The sequence below is a fragment of the Chiloscyllium plagiosum genome, chromosome 22 (assembly GCF_004010195.1).
Source record: "Chiloscyllium plagiosum isolate BGI_BamShark_2017 chromosome 22, ASM401019v2, whole genome shotgun sequence".
Taxonomy (NCBI): Eukaryota; Metazoa; Chordata; class Chondrichthyes; order Orectolobiformes; family Hemiscylliidae; genus Chiloscyllium; species Chiloscyllium plagiosum.
Window position 1 is genome coordinate 42,498,225 of NC_057731.1, and position 13,592 is coordinate 42,511,816.

The 13,592-nt window shown below is 43.3% G+C and overlaps 1 protein-coding gene across 4 annotated transcripts in view; it reads right to left on the reverse strand.

Annotated features, from left to right (window-relative positions):
• entpd1 (ectonucleoside triphosphate diphosphohydrolase 1) overlaps positions 1 to 13,592 on the reverse strand; it is a 121,268-nt gene that overhangs the window by 28,692 nt on the left and 78,984 nt on the right. For all 4 annotated transcript variants that reach the window (XR_006314956.1, XM_043712871.1, XM_043712869.1 and 1 more), the window contains exons 5-6: positions 3,682 to 3,841; positions 1,339 to 1,548 (exon numbers count right to left, since the gene is read on the reverse strand). Coding sequence is in view for 3 of the 4 variants with exons in the window: in XM_043712871.1 (XP_043568806.1) it covers positions 1,339 to 1,548; positions 3,682 to 3,841 (370 nt within the window). In the remaining variant the exon portion in view is untranslated. The remainder of the gene's footprint in view (positions 1 to 1,338; positions 1,549 to 3,681; positions 3,842 to 13,592) is intronic.

The following is a 13,592-nucleotide window of genomic DNA, read 5'->3' on the forward strand; positions in this document are numbered from 1 at the left end:
AAAAATACAGGGTAGACCATTTAGGACAGAGATGAGGAGAAACTTCTTCACCCAGAGAGTGGTGGCTGTGTGGAATGCTCTGCCCCAGTGGGCAGTGGAGGCCCAGTCTCTGGATTCATTTAAGAAAGAGTTGGATAGAGCTCTCAAGGATTGTGGAATCAAGAGTTATGGAGATAAGGCAGGAACAGGATACTGATTAAGGATGATCAGCCATGATCATATTGAATGGTGGTGCACCTATTGTCTATTGTCTAATGTTGTGAGCCTAGAAAATGCTTTTCCTCAAAAGGCAGTGGAAACAGAGTCCTTATATGTTTTTAAGTCAGAAGCAGATGGAGTCTTTCTAAGTGAGACGGTGAAATAGTATGGAGTATTCAATGGTATGGAGTATTCAGATCAGCCACGAATGGTGGAGAAGACTCAAAGAGCCAAATAGCTTACTCCTGGTCCTAAATCATATGTTCATGCATTCATTTATGACTTCTTAGGTGATTAAGTTGTAATACACAAAGGACCCTGGCATCACTGTTCATTAGAGAGAGAAAATTGATTCAGTAGCTTGAGGGGCATCACTCTGTAACAAGTATGGGACTAGGTAAGTAGGTCACCTTGAGCTATCACAGTTGGCATGGGACTGAATCCACTCTGTTGGCATTATTCTGATTTGCACACTGGCCGTCTGGTTATTTGAGCAATGCAGCCCCACACGTGCCTACTTAATCACCTTATCCATAGCCCTATTACTTTCAGTGTTTTACAGATTAACGTCCCTCTATTGCTCTCACTATCTTCTAAGTTATTACTGATTCCTTTGTTTTCTTTCCTTATATACATCATCCCATACTCCTCCAGATTAAATTCCATTTGGCAATTTCTGCTACCTAACCAGGCCATTTATATATCCTGCAGTCTACTGATTCCCCCTCACTATCAACCATGTGGGAATTTCTGTATCATTCTGAAACATCATTATCATGTGTTTAAGTCTGAGTCATTGATATTACATACAACAAAAAGGGCCTAAGATACTGAGTATTATGGAATTAGCAGAAATTAGGTGAAATGAAACTTACAGCAATACACTGACTGGGGTCTATTTTTTAAACAGACATTGAGAAAATAGAATGGTTAGTGCAGTGTCCCAAATGATGTGTGGTTTACAAGAAGTATTTTCTAATCAACCTGTCCAGAGATCTTATGACACACTGTGGTTGTGACCAGTGAGTGTGTGTTATCAGACACTCTAACCCTGCATATCCAGCACTTTTCACAGGGTTTGCAAACAGTCTTTGGTCAGGGTTAGGTAGGAAGGAAATTCTGTGCTCAGTCCTTTCTTACCTCCAGTTTTTCCAGTAGCAGTTTTAGGGCCTGATCCTTTCCATAACACAGGTAGCTGTGTGTGTATATGTTGTAACTCTTCCCATACAGACGCATTTTCAGAGCACTTTCCTCGGATTCAATCTTCTCACCAGGAACAAATGTAATCTGCGTGGAGGCACCGCCCAGGTCCAGCGCCCCCACTGTTTCAGGGTTTCCTCCTGCATTGACCTGATGAAGTTCATAAAGAGTGAGTGAGAAAGGTAAACATTATAGGCAGAAACACAATTGATCTCTGACATTTTCATTAGTTCAATTCATTCAATTATTACAACATGGTGAATGTACTGAATATTACAGGACTGAGAGTTATAATGTCTCCCCACAGCATAATCGTTCAAATCGGTCCTGTCCCTCCTTCACACACAACAGCCCAGGGAGCTTTTTCCCTAATAGGGTAAACACACAATGCTCACAGATATACACAAACACATACAGACACACATTATTTCAGCGGGGGCTACAGCTAAGGAATGGTCTAAGGGTTAGGAGAACCAGGGACTGAAACTGGGGTGGTGCAGAGACGGGACTGGACAGGATGGGGCTGGGCTGGGCTGGAACTGTTTATTTTTGTCTTGCCATCACCCTCCCCATGGTTGTGAGTACCTCTAGTAATGGATCCCCTATGAATGAAGGATCTGTAGATCTGTGGTAGGTAGTCAATCAGGTTTTATGTATTTGTAAATGCCCACTCTTACTGATCCCCAAATCCCTTCATAACTTGTCCCCACCTCACTCACTGACCCTTCCTCTGTTATACACCCTCATGGACGATGCACACTGACCACCCCCTCCCTGACAACCCTCACTGACCCATCGCTTACTAACCATCCTTCGCTGACCATCCCTCAGCCCCCACCTCACCAACTCACCCTCACTGACCTTTCCCTCACCGGTCCCTCCCTCACTGACAACTTCTGACCCCTGTCACCAACCCACCCTCAGCGCTCCCTCCTTCACTGATCCACTCTCACTGACCCCTCCCTCACTAAACCACCCTCATTGGCCTCTCCTTCACTGACCCCTCCCACACAGATCTCTCCCTCATCTCTCCCTCCCTCACTGACAACCTCTCCTTCACTGGCTCCTCCCACAATGACCCCTCCTGCACTGACTTCTCCCTCACGCCCCCTCTTTCACTGACCCCTCTGTCAGTGACTCTCACTGACCCACTCTCAATACTCTATTCTCACTGATCCCAGAAAGCCTCTCTCACTGAACTCTCTCATCAGCCCTTCCTCAATTACCACTCCCTACTTGCCCCTGACTGATCCCCTCGCTAATCTATCCTCATGGACACATCCTCACTAACACATCCTCACCAATCCCTCTAAATGACTCACGCTTACTGACCCTCCCCCCACTGATCCACCTTCATTGACTCATCTTTACTGACTAGTGAAGGCGGCGTTTGGTATGCTTTCCTTTATTGATCAGAGTATTGAGTGCAGGAGTTGGAGGTCATGTTGCAGCTGTGCAGGACATTGGTTTGGCCATTTTTGAAATATTGCATGCAATTCTGGTCTCCTTCCTTTCGAAGGATGTTGTGAAACATGAAAGGTTTTAGAAAAGATTTAAAAGGATGTTGCCAGGGTTGGAGGATCTGAGCTATATGGAGAGACTGAATAGGCTGGGACTGGTTTCCCTGAAGCGTCGGAGGCTGAGGGAAATCCTTAGAGGTTTATAAAATAATGATGGGCATGGATAGGATAAATAGGCAATTTTTTTCCCCTGGGGTGGGGGAGTCCAGAACTAGAGGGCATAGGTTTAGTGTGAGAGGGGAAAAGATGGAAAAGGGACCCAAGGGCAATTTGTTTCATGCAGAGGTTGGTGCGTGTATGGAATGAGCTGCCAGAGGAAGTGGTGGAGGCTGGTACAATTGCAACATTTAAAAGGCATCAGGATGGGTATATGAATAGGAAGGGTTTGGAGAGATTTGGGCCGGGTGCTGGCAGGTGGGACTAGATTGGGTTGGGATATCTGGTCGGCATGGACAAGTTGGACCGAAGGGTCTGTTTCCATGCTGTACATCTCTGTGACTCTACTCCGATGGACTATCTGTCATTGATTCCACAAGTTCACACAGGCCTGCCCAGAACAGCTGGAACCATAAATGGCAATGAATGTTCACAAATCCTATATCCCCTGTGGGTTTCAGCCTGTGGTTCTTCAAAGGCTTATTAAGATTCCATTGTCAGACTATGAAGCGACACAGAAACCCTGAACTAATAAAGTTCAATAGTTGTTCTTTGCAGTTGGAATAGGGTCAAAGCAATATTTAATAGTTAGTGTTTCCAGAAATACCTTCCCGATGTTTTCCATTAGATAATTGACAGTAATCCATCCAAACACTCCCTCTTCCTGTCCTGTTATAATTTGTACCCCTTGGAAATCGAACGGATAAGTCTTAATGAACTCTTGCACTGATTTCATAAGTTGCTCAGCCAGAGCTTGGTTCTGTGATCTGGAAAACAAGACAAAAGAGGAGAAACTCAGGAATGTCCAAGTATCTAACGAGCAGATCCTCTGGATTCACTCTCCAACTGGTGACTGAGCTGCTGTGCACTGAGCTCAGTGGATCGACTTAGTTGATTTAATCAATAACTCGGTACAGTTCTGTTACCTGGCTCCCTCAGTCCTGAATCCTGTCTTGCACTATGGCTCTAAAAGTAGAGACAAAAAAAATGCAGATGCTTGAATCCAAAATAGATAGGCAGGAACCTGAAAGAACACAGCAAGCCAGGCAGCATTAGGAGGAGGAGTAGCCAAAGTTTCGAGTTTAATCCTTCTTTAGGATTGGGGGTGGGTGTAGGGGGAGCTGCAGATAGAGGGGCTGGCGGGAGCAGGATGGTGAAGTGGGGATAGGTGAAGACAGGTAGAGGGTATGGGGGGGGGGGGGAGGGGGGAAGGGAGGGCTGGGAAGGGAGTCAGGGGATGGGAAGGGAGGTTGTTTGAAATTGGAGAACTTAATGTTAAGTCCTTCAGGCTGTAGGTTGCCCAGACGGAAGATGAGGTATTGTTCCTCCAAACTGCGATTTGGTTTCTTGTGGCAAGGGTCAAGAATGGTCATGTCGGAAAGGAAGTGGGAAGGAGAATTAATATGGGCGGTGACTGGGAGGTCAGGTCAGCCCCTGCGGGCCCTGCTGGGATACTTGGCGAAACATGCCCTGAGTTTATGTTTGGTCTTTCCAATGTAGAGAAGGCCACATCAAGGCAGTACATATAGTAAAGTAGGTTAAGAGGCACCTGGAAGGGGCCCTGGATGGAAGTGAGGGGGATGGTGTAGCAGCAGGTTTTGCATCTTTTTCAGTTGCAGGGGAAAGTACCTAGGGGTTCGGGGATGTCACGGGGGATTCTGTCTTATTGCGTTGGGGGGGGGTTTAGCGCAGTGGTATGGGGAATGGAGGTGGTGCAGTGAAGGGCTGTCTGGTGACAGAGGGAGGAAAGCAGCATTCTTGCCTATGATTCACCAGGTTCTGGACTGAGTCTTTCAACATAAATTTGAGCACAAAGAAACCAAGACTGACACTCCAGCTCAGGGCACACTGGTGGTGGTGTTGCTCAGGTAAGATGTGAAACCAAGGTCTCATCCACCTTATCAGAATAGAACATGGGGATTTTTCCTGATGTCTAAGGCAACATTTATCCCTTAACCAACATCATACAAACAGATAATTTGTAATAGCTGTATTAATAATTATAGCAATTAATGATAAGAACAGAAAAAATAGAAGCTAGAACAGGCCATTCAGCCCCTCAAGCCTGACCTTCCATTCTATAAGATCGTGGATAATATGCCCCAGGCCTCAACTCCTCTTTTGTGCCAGCTCCTCATATCCTCAACATCAATCCACCTCATCTTTAAATACTTAAGAGATCTAGACTCCACAACTCTCTGGGGTAGACAATTCCAGACATTCACTACCCTCAGAGAGGGAATTCTTTATATCTCAGTTTATAATTAATGTTCCCTTATTCTGTAACTATGACAGTTTAAGATTAACTGACCCTCACTGTTTCATCGAGTTTGAGATGCTCCCACGACCAAAATATGTTCCCAACATCTACCCTCTTAATCTTGAATGTTTCAGTAAGACCAGATTCTTTTAAACTTTAATGAATAGTAGCCTGACCTGTTTAGCTGTTCTTAATAAGTCAATAACTTGATCCCTAGAATCAATCTAGGGAATCTCTTTCAAACTGCCTCCAGTGCCAGTAGATCCTTTATGAAACATGGAAACAGATAGCCAACACAGTACTCCAAGGTGCATCCTCACCAATATACTAGACAGCTGTAACAGGATTTACCTGTTTTTACGTTCCAACCCTACATCAATAAAGGCCAAAAATCCATATGCTTTCTTAGTTACTTAACATAGAACATAGAACAGTACAGCACAGCAAAAGCCCTTTGGCCCTTGATGTTGTACCAACCTCTTATCCTACTCTAAGTTCAAACTAACCTACATACCCTTCAATTTACTACCATCGACGTGCCTATCCAAGAGTCAGTTAAATGTCCATAATATATCTGACTTTACATTGGCAATGCATTCCACGCACCCACTCTCTGTGTAAAGGCCCTACCTCTGACACCCACACTAAACCTTCCTCCAATCACCTTAAAATTATACCCCCTTCTGATAGCCATTCCTGCCCTGGGAAAAAGTCTCTGACTATGGATGATAATGGAGTACTGTAGGTTAGATGGGCTTCAGATTGCTTTCACAGGTCGGCGCAACATCGAGGGGCCTCTACCTCTCTGTAAGGTTCTATTCACTCTAACTATGCCTTACATCATCTTGTACACCTTGAACAAGTCACTTCTCATCTTTCTTCGCTCCAATGTGAAAAGCCCTAGCTCCCTCAAAATTTCTTCATAAGACAGACCCTCCAGTTCAGGCAGCATCCGGATAAAGCTCCACTGCACCCACTCTGAAGCTTCCACATCCTTCCTATAATGAGGCAACCGGAACTGAATAAAATATTCCAAGTGGGGTCTAACCAGGGCACTATAGAGCAGCAGCATAACCTCATGACTCTTAAACTTAATCCCCCTGCTAATGAAAACGAACACACCATATGCCTTCTGAACAACTCTATCAACTTGGGTGGCAACTTTGAGGGATCTGTGGACATGAATCCCAAGATCCCTCTGTTCCTCCACACTGCCAAGAATCCTGCCTTTAACCCTATAATCAGCATTCAAATTTGACCTTCCAAAATGAATCACTTCACACTTTTCCAGGTTGGATTCCATCTGCCACTTATCAGCCCAGTTCTGCATCCTGTTAATGTCCCGTTGCAACCTACAACAGCCCTCACACAATATCCACTACTCCATCAACCTTTGTGTCATCAGCAAGCTTCCTGAAATTCAGACAGAGCAGATGTCCCAGAACAGATCCCTGCAGAACACCACTGGTCACCAAGCTCCAGGCTGAATATTTACAACCTACAGCCATCCTCTGACTTCTATGGGCCAGCCAATTTGTATCCAGTCAGCCAAATTTCCCTGTATCCCATGCCTCCTTACTTTTTAAATTAGCCTATCATGGGGAACCTTATCAAACACCTTGCTAAAATTCATGTACACCAATCTACTGCTCTATTTTTATCGATGTGTTTTGTCACATCCTCAAAGAATTCAATAAAACTTGTGAAGTATGACCTGCCCCTTACAAAGCCATGCTGACTATCTCTAATTAAACTATGGTTTTCCAAGTAATCATAAATCCTGTCTCTCAGAATCCTCTCCAATAATTTGCCCAGCACAGACGTAAGTTGGGGGAGTTGGGGAGTCTGTAGAAAGTTCCCAATAAAGTGACTGCTCCTTTCCTGTTTCTGACTTCCACCCATAGTGACTCTGTAGACAAACTCTCCTTGATGGCCTCCCTTTCTGTAGTTGTGATACAATCCCTGATTAGTAATTCCACTCCACCACCTCTTTTACCTCCTTCCCATTCCTTTTGGACCAACAAAACCCTGGAACGTCCAAGAACTATTCCTGTCCCTGTGATATCCAAGTCTCTTAATGGCTACAAATCACAGTTACAAGCTGGACCAGCTTGCTATCTTTTTTGTGTTTCATGCACAGGTACACGCAGGTCCCTCTGGGCTTCACATTAATGGAGTCTGTCTCTACTTAAATAATAGTCTACCTTTTGATTCTTCCTATTAAGTGACCTCATACTTTCCTATATGAAACTTTATCTAGTAAGTTTTTGCAAAAGTATAATTACTCACTCAACCTATCTATGTCCTCTTCTTATGTTCTCAATATAACATGTCAGCTATTTTTGTAAATTTGGATACATTATGCTCCGACCCCTCCTTCAAGCCATTATTATCACTAGCAAATAAATGAGACCAATAGACTATCGATATAGGAGTAGAATTAGGATATTCAGCCCATTGATTCTGCTCTGCCATTCCATCAAAGCTGATACATTTCTCCACCCCATTCCCTTGCCTTCGCCCTGTAACCTTTGACCCCCTTACTAACCGTGAACCAATCTGTCTGCCTTAAATTCAATGGTTTGGCCTTCACAGTCTTCTGCGACAAGTTTCACAGATTCACCATCATCTGGCTGAAGAAATTCCTCCTCATCTCAGTTCTAAAAGGGTCATCCTTTCACTGCGGCTGTCACATCTTCTTCATATCCATTCTATCCAGGCCTCACAGTATTCTGTAAGTTTCGATAAAATTTCCCACTTATCCTTCTAAAGTTAATCAAGTACAGATCCAGAGTCCTCAACGGTTCCTCATTTGACAAGTCCTTCATTCCTGGGGTCATTCTTGTGAACCTCCTTTGGATATCCTGCAAAGCCAACACATCCTTCCTTCGATATGGGGCCAAAAACTGCTCACAATATTCTAAATGTGGTATGACCAGAGCCTTATACAGCCTCAGCAGTATAGCTCTGTTCTTGTATTCTAGTACTCTCAAAATGAATGCTAACATTGCATTTGTCTTCTTAACTGCAACTGAGCCTGCATGTTAACCTTAAGAGAATCCTGAACAAAGATGCTCTGTGCTTCAGATTTCCCAAATCTTTCTCCATTTAGAAAATAGGCTAGGCCTCTATTCTTCCCATCAAAGTGCACAACTGCACACTTCCCCACATTAGAACTGATCCTTAAGGCACTCCACTGGTTACATCTTTCCAACCTGAATAAGACCGTTAATCATGACCTTCTCTCATCTGTGCATTAACCAATTCTCAATCCTTGCGAACACATTACCCTCAAAACTGTAGGCTCCTATCTTGTGCAATAACTTTTTATGGGGAACCCTATCAATTCCCATCTGAAAATCCTGATACAATACAACCACCCATTCCTTTTTATCAACTCTGCTTCTTATTTACTCAAAGAACTCAAGCAAGTTTGTCAAACATGATTTCCCTTTTACAAAATGATCTTAGGAACATAGGAACAGAAGTAGCCCATTCAGCCCCTCAAGCCTGCGCTGCCATTCAATAAGATCATAGCTGATCTGTGGCTAAACTCCATATATCTTCCTTGGGCCCCTGTCCCTTGATACCCTTGCCAGATAAAAAAAACGTTTATCTCAGATTTATACTTAACAATTGAATTAGCACTCACCACAATTTAAGGAAGTGTTGTAAACCTCTGCATGTAGAACTGCTTTCTAACATCTCTCCTGAATGGCTTGGCCCTAATTCTCAGGCAATGCACACCCCTCCCACACCCCTCCACACCCCTCCCTAGTTCTAGAATCTTCAATCAGTGGAAATAATTTAACTTTATCTATCCTGCTTTTCCCTGTTAATATTCTGAAGATCTCAATTAGATCAGCTCTTAACCTTCTGAATTCTAGAGAATAAAAGACTAATTCATACAATCTCTCATCAAAACTTAACCCTTAAAGTCTAAGTATCATCCTTGTAAACCTACATAGCACTCCCTTGAGGGCCAAACATCCTTCCTAAGGTGTCGTACCCAGATCTGCTCACAGGGTAAATGAGGTGTAACCAAGATTTTGTAAAATTGCAGCATAATTTTTGCATTCTTATAATCCAGCCTTTTCAATACAAAGGCCAGCATTCCATTAGCCTTTTTAACTACTTTCTGCACCTCTTTGTAGTATTTTAAAGGGCTACACACCCAATTCCCAAATTCTATTGGGCATCCAATATATTTAATGTGCTTTTTAAAATTTACCTCGATTCTTTCTTAAAAGGCAGGATAGATAAACTCACCTTTGCTTATATTAAAATCTATCTCCCACAGCTTTGCCCAGTCCCCGGGTCTATCAATATTCCATTGTAATCTTATGCGGTCATCAATCTTGATTCTGTTCAATTGTGTCAGGCTTTTCTGAACATCTTGTTACTAATTCTTTAATAATGGACTCGAGCATTTTCCCAATGTCAGATGTTAGGCTAACTGGCCAAGTATTTCTTATTTTCTGTCTCCCTTCCTTCTTGAACAGAGGTGACACAGAAGCAGTTTTCCAGAATCTAGTGGAACCCTCCTAGAATTTAGTGAGTTCTGGAATATTTTGACCAATGTCTCTACTGTTTCAATAGCCACTTCCTTTAAAAGCCTTTGAGGTAGAACATCAGGTTGATGCCCTGGCTTGAAGGTAATGGTAGAGTGGGGGTTATGCCAGGCAAGAAATTATAGATTGCAGTTGAATACAATTCTGCTGTTACTGATGACCCACAACACCTCATGGGTGTCCAGTTTAGGGTTGCTAGACAGTTCAAAGTTTGGCCCAGTTAACACAATAGTAATGCCACACCGTGTATCCTCAATGTGAAGACTAGACTTTGTCTCCACAATGATTGTATGATGGTCACTCTGTCAGTACTGTTATGAACAGAGACATCTTCAACAGGTTGACTGGTGAAGACAATTTAAATATGTATCTCCTTCTTGCTGGTTCTTTCATACGTAGTGCAGGTTTTGCAGCTAAGTCCTTTAGGATTCAGCCAGTTTGGTCAGTAGTTGTAGTTCTGAGCCACTCTTAGTGATAGACATTGAAGTACCCAACCCAGAGAACATTCAGTATCCTTGCCTCCTTTACCGTTTTACCATTGGTGTTCAACATGATGTTCTGATATGTTTGCAGAAGGATAGTATCTGGTAATCTGGAGATTTATTTGCCCATGTTTGACCGAACACCATGAGACTTCATGAGGTCCAGAGTCAATGCTGAGGACTTCTAGGACAACTCACTTGCACCGTATACCACTGTGCCTGCACCCCTGCTGGTCTGTCCGATCGGTGGCACAGGACATATTCAGGAATAGTGACAGTGCTGTCTGGGACATTAATGTTGATTCTATGAGCATGGCTACACCAGGCTGTTGTTACCCAGTCTCAGGATAGCTCTTTCAAGTTTGGCACTAGTCCCAGATCATAAAATCATGAATGGTAAAGAGGAATTTGCAGGGTCGACAGAGCTGAGTTTGTAGATTTTGGTGTTGAGGCTGATGGTAGGTAGTCTATCTGGTTATGTTCTTCATAGTGAAAGTGTAGTGATTGTAACAAGGTCAGCCAGATGGACCTCAAAATATGAGTTCCCTCATTTGGACTATTAATTTGGCCCAAATCAGGGAGCCCTAGCTGAGATAAGAACAGGCGTGTCAGACATCCTGTCACTCTGACAGTTGGCTGTGAGGGAGCTGGATTAGTGTGAAGGACTTTACACATGTAAATAAAAAGTGACTGGGTGACAAGATACCAGCCTCTGTGGAGTTATTTCAGTGATGATGAGAGTAAAGCAGGTTCCTGAAGAAATTCAATCGCAACATTTGTCTTCAAGCTGGTGTAAGTATTTCTGGCATCGTGCAATTATTTGGGAAGCTTGGCTCTTTCGATCCTGCTGTTGAAGACTGGGCCCAGTTAGTGGAAAGAATGTGCTTTCTTTCAAGGAAAATGACATTGGGACAGATGAAAAGCAATGAGTAATTCTTCGGACAGCTTGTGTACCTGCAGCTTTTTTTTTTTAGGAACTTAACTTTCCCTGAGGCACCAGATACTAAAACTTTTCAAGAATTGACTGATTTAGTTGAGGAATATTATGACCATAAGCTTCCTCTAATTCTGAGACACTTTCAGTTTTACTTAGCACTTCAAGAACCAGGGGAATCTGTATCGGGAGTTTTGATGAGGTTAAGATAACTGGCAGAGGCATGCGACTTTGATTTAGTCCTTAATGAGATGCTGAGACACCTTTTGGCATGTGGGATTAATGACGTAACCATAGCTGAAGCCTAATTGTACTTCAAACAACCACTACAACGGTCTTTGTCATTAGAAAATGAGGCACATGCAGCAAATGAGTTACAGGGTATGCCTTTGGAAGTGGACATCCTCACCAGTCTGACTGACCTTCGGGGCCAGCACCTGAGTGAAGGCAATTGCATAGCCTCACTCAGGACATAGCTTAAACAGAGGGACTCTAGGTCAGCCCACAGCAAAACCCCAAAACAAAACCAACTCTCAGCCAAATGGTTAACATTTTCTTCAAGATCAGGATTGGCAAACCATTGTAGTTGCTGCCAGCATGTGGACTCGAGAGAGCAAAAGAGTCCCACTAGACCCAACTTGAGTAAGAGAACTCTTAGGCTGGTATCCAGGAGAGTGCACACCCTGGAAAGCTCACTACCTCTGGCTTGGAATAGTTCAATTGCTTAACAACATCCAAATCGGAACCAATCAAAATAAATGTCTGGTTAAATGGTCAGTCAGTTCTAATGGAGGTTGATACCAGCATGGCTGTAACAGTGATTGCAGAAACAGTCTTTAACAAAATTTGCCCTTGACTCGAACCTTTATGTTTGTGCAAGATTTCAGCTAGACTGAGAACCTAGACCATGGAACCTTTATTAAGGGTACAACTTTGGTTGCAGTCTGTTATGAGAAGTAGCTGGTTCAGTTACCACGGAATGTTGCAAAAGGATCAGCACCAAGCTTATTGGGGCAAAACTGGTTGAGAAAGATTCATCTTGATTGGTTAACACTTTTCAATTAGAAAATATCTGCCTGAATGAAGTCCTAATTAAATACCCGGAGGTTTTTCAGGAAGGTCGAGGGATGACCAAAGGAGCCAAGGCCACTTTGCATGCTGACCAGGAAACAATTCCACAACTTTGCCAGGCCCACCAAGTGTCGTTTGTCTTGTGGGCAGAAGTAGAGGCAGAAATCAGAAGAAATCGGAAAGCGAAGGAATCATCAAACCAGTCCAGTTTGCAGAATGGGCAGCACTGGTCATACTGATTTTGAAGCCTGATGGCTTGGTTCCCTTTTGTTATGCAAACAGTAAACCAGTTTTTGCAGCTGGATAAACACCCAATCCCTTGCATTGAGGATTCATACATAAAGTTGGCAGGGGGCTGTCCTTCACGAAGTTGGGCATGAGTGATGCGTACTTGCAGTTGTGGTTAGATGAGGATTCCTGGAAGTACACTGCAATTAATACATGTAAGGATTTTGTACTAATATCTGAGACTGCCATTTGGAGTACCATCAACCTGTGCAATTTTTCAGCAGACAATGGACAACATTTTACAAGGTCTACCTCAGGTCACCATTTATCCAGATGACATGCCAATAACAGAGAAGACCAATAAGGAGCACTTAGAGAACTTGGAAATAGTCCTTATACATTTCTCCCAGGCAAGCATATGCCTAAGGAAGGAAAAATGTGTGCTCTATGACCCCCCAAGTGACCTAGTTGGGCTACAGTGTCAATAAGACATAGTTACACCCATTGTTAGATGAAGTGAGGACGATTAAACGTGCCATGCCTCTCACGTCTGTACGGGAGCTTAGATCTTTCCTTGAGGCTGGTGAATTATTATGGAAAGTCCATACATAACCTGGCCTCCATCATGGCACCTTTATATCAACTCTTGAAAAAAGAGTCAGCCTTGGAAATGATCGCGTAACCAAGCCATAACTTTCATGCAAGTGAAGAAACAGCTACGATCCTCTAAGGTGTTGGCACACAATGATCCCATGTGAGATCTGATATTGACATATGATGCCTCCCCGGGGTAGCATTAGCTCACAGGTGGCCCAATGGAGAGGAATGCCCAATGGTGTATGCATCCAGGACTTTGACTAAAACATAACATAAACATACCAGGTAGAGAAGGAAAGTTTGGCTATCATATTTGGAGTCAGGAAGTTTCACTAATACCTTAATAAATTTATAATTATAATGGACCATATTCTC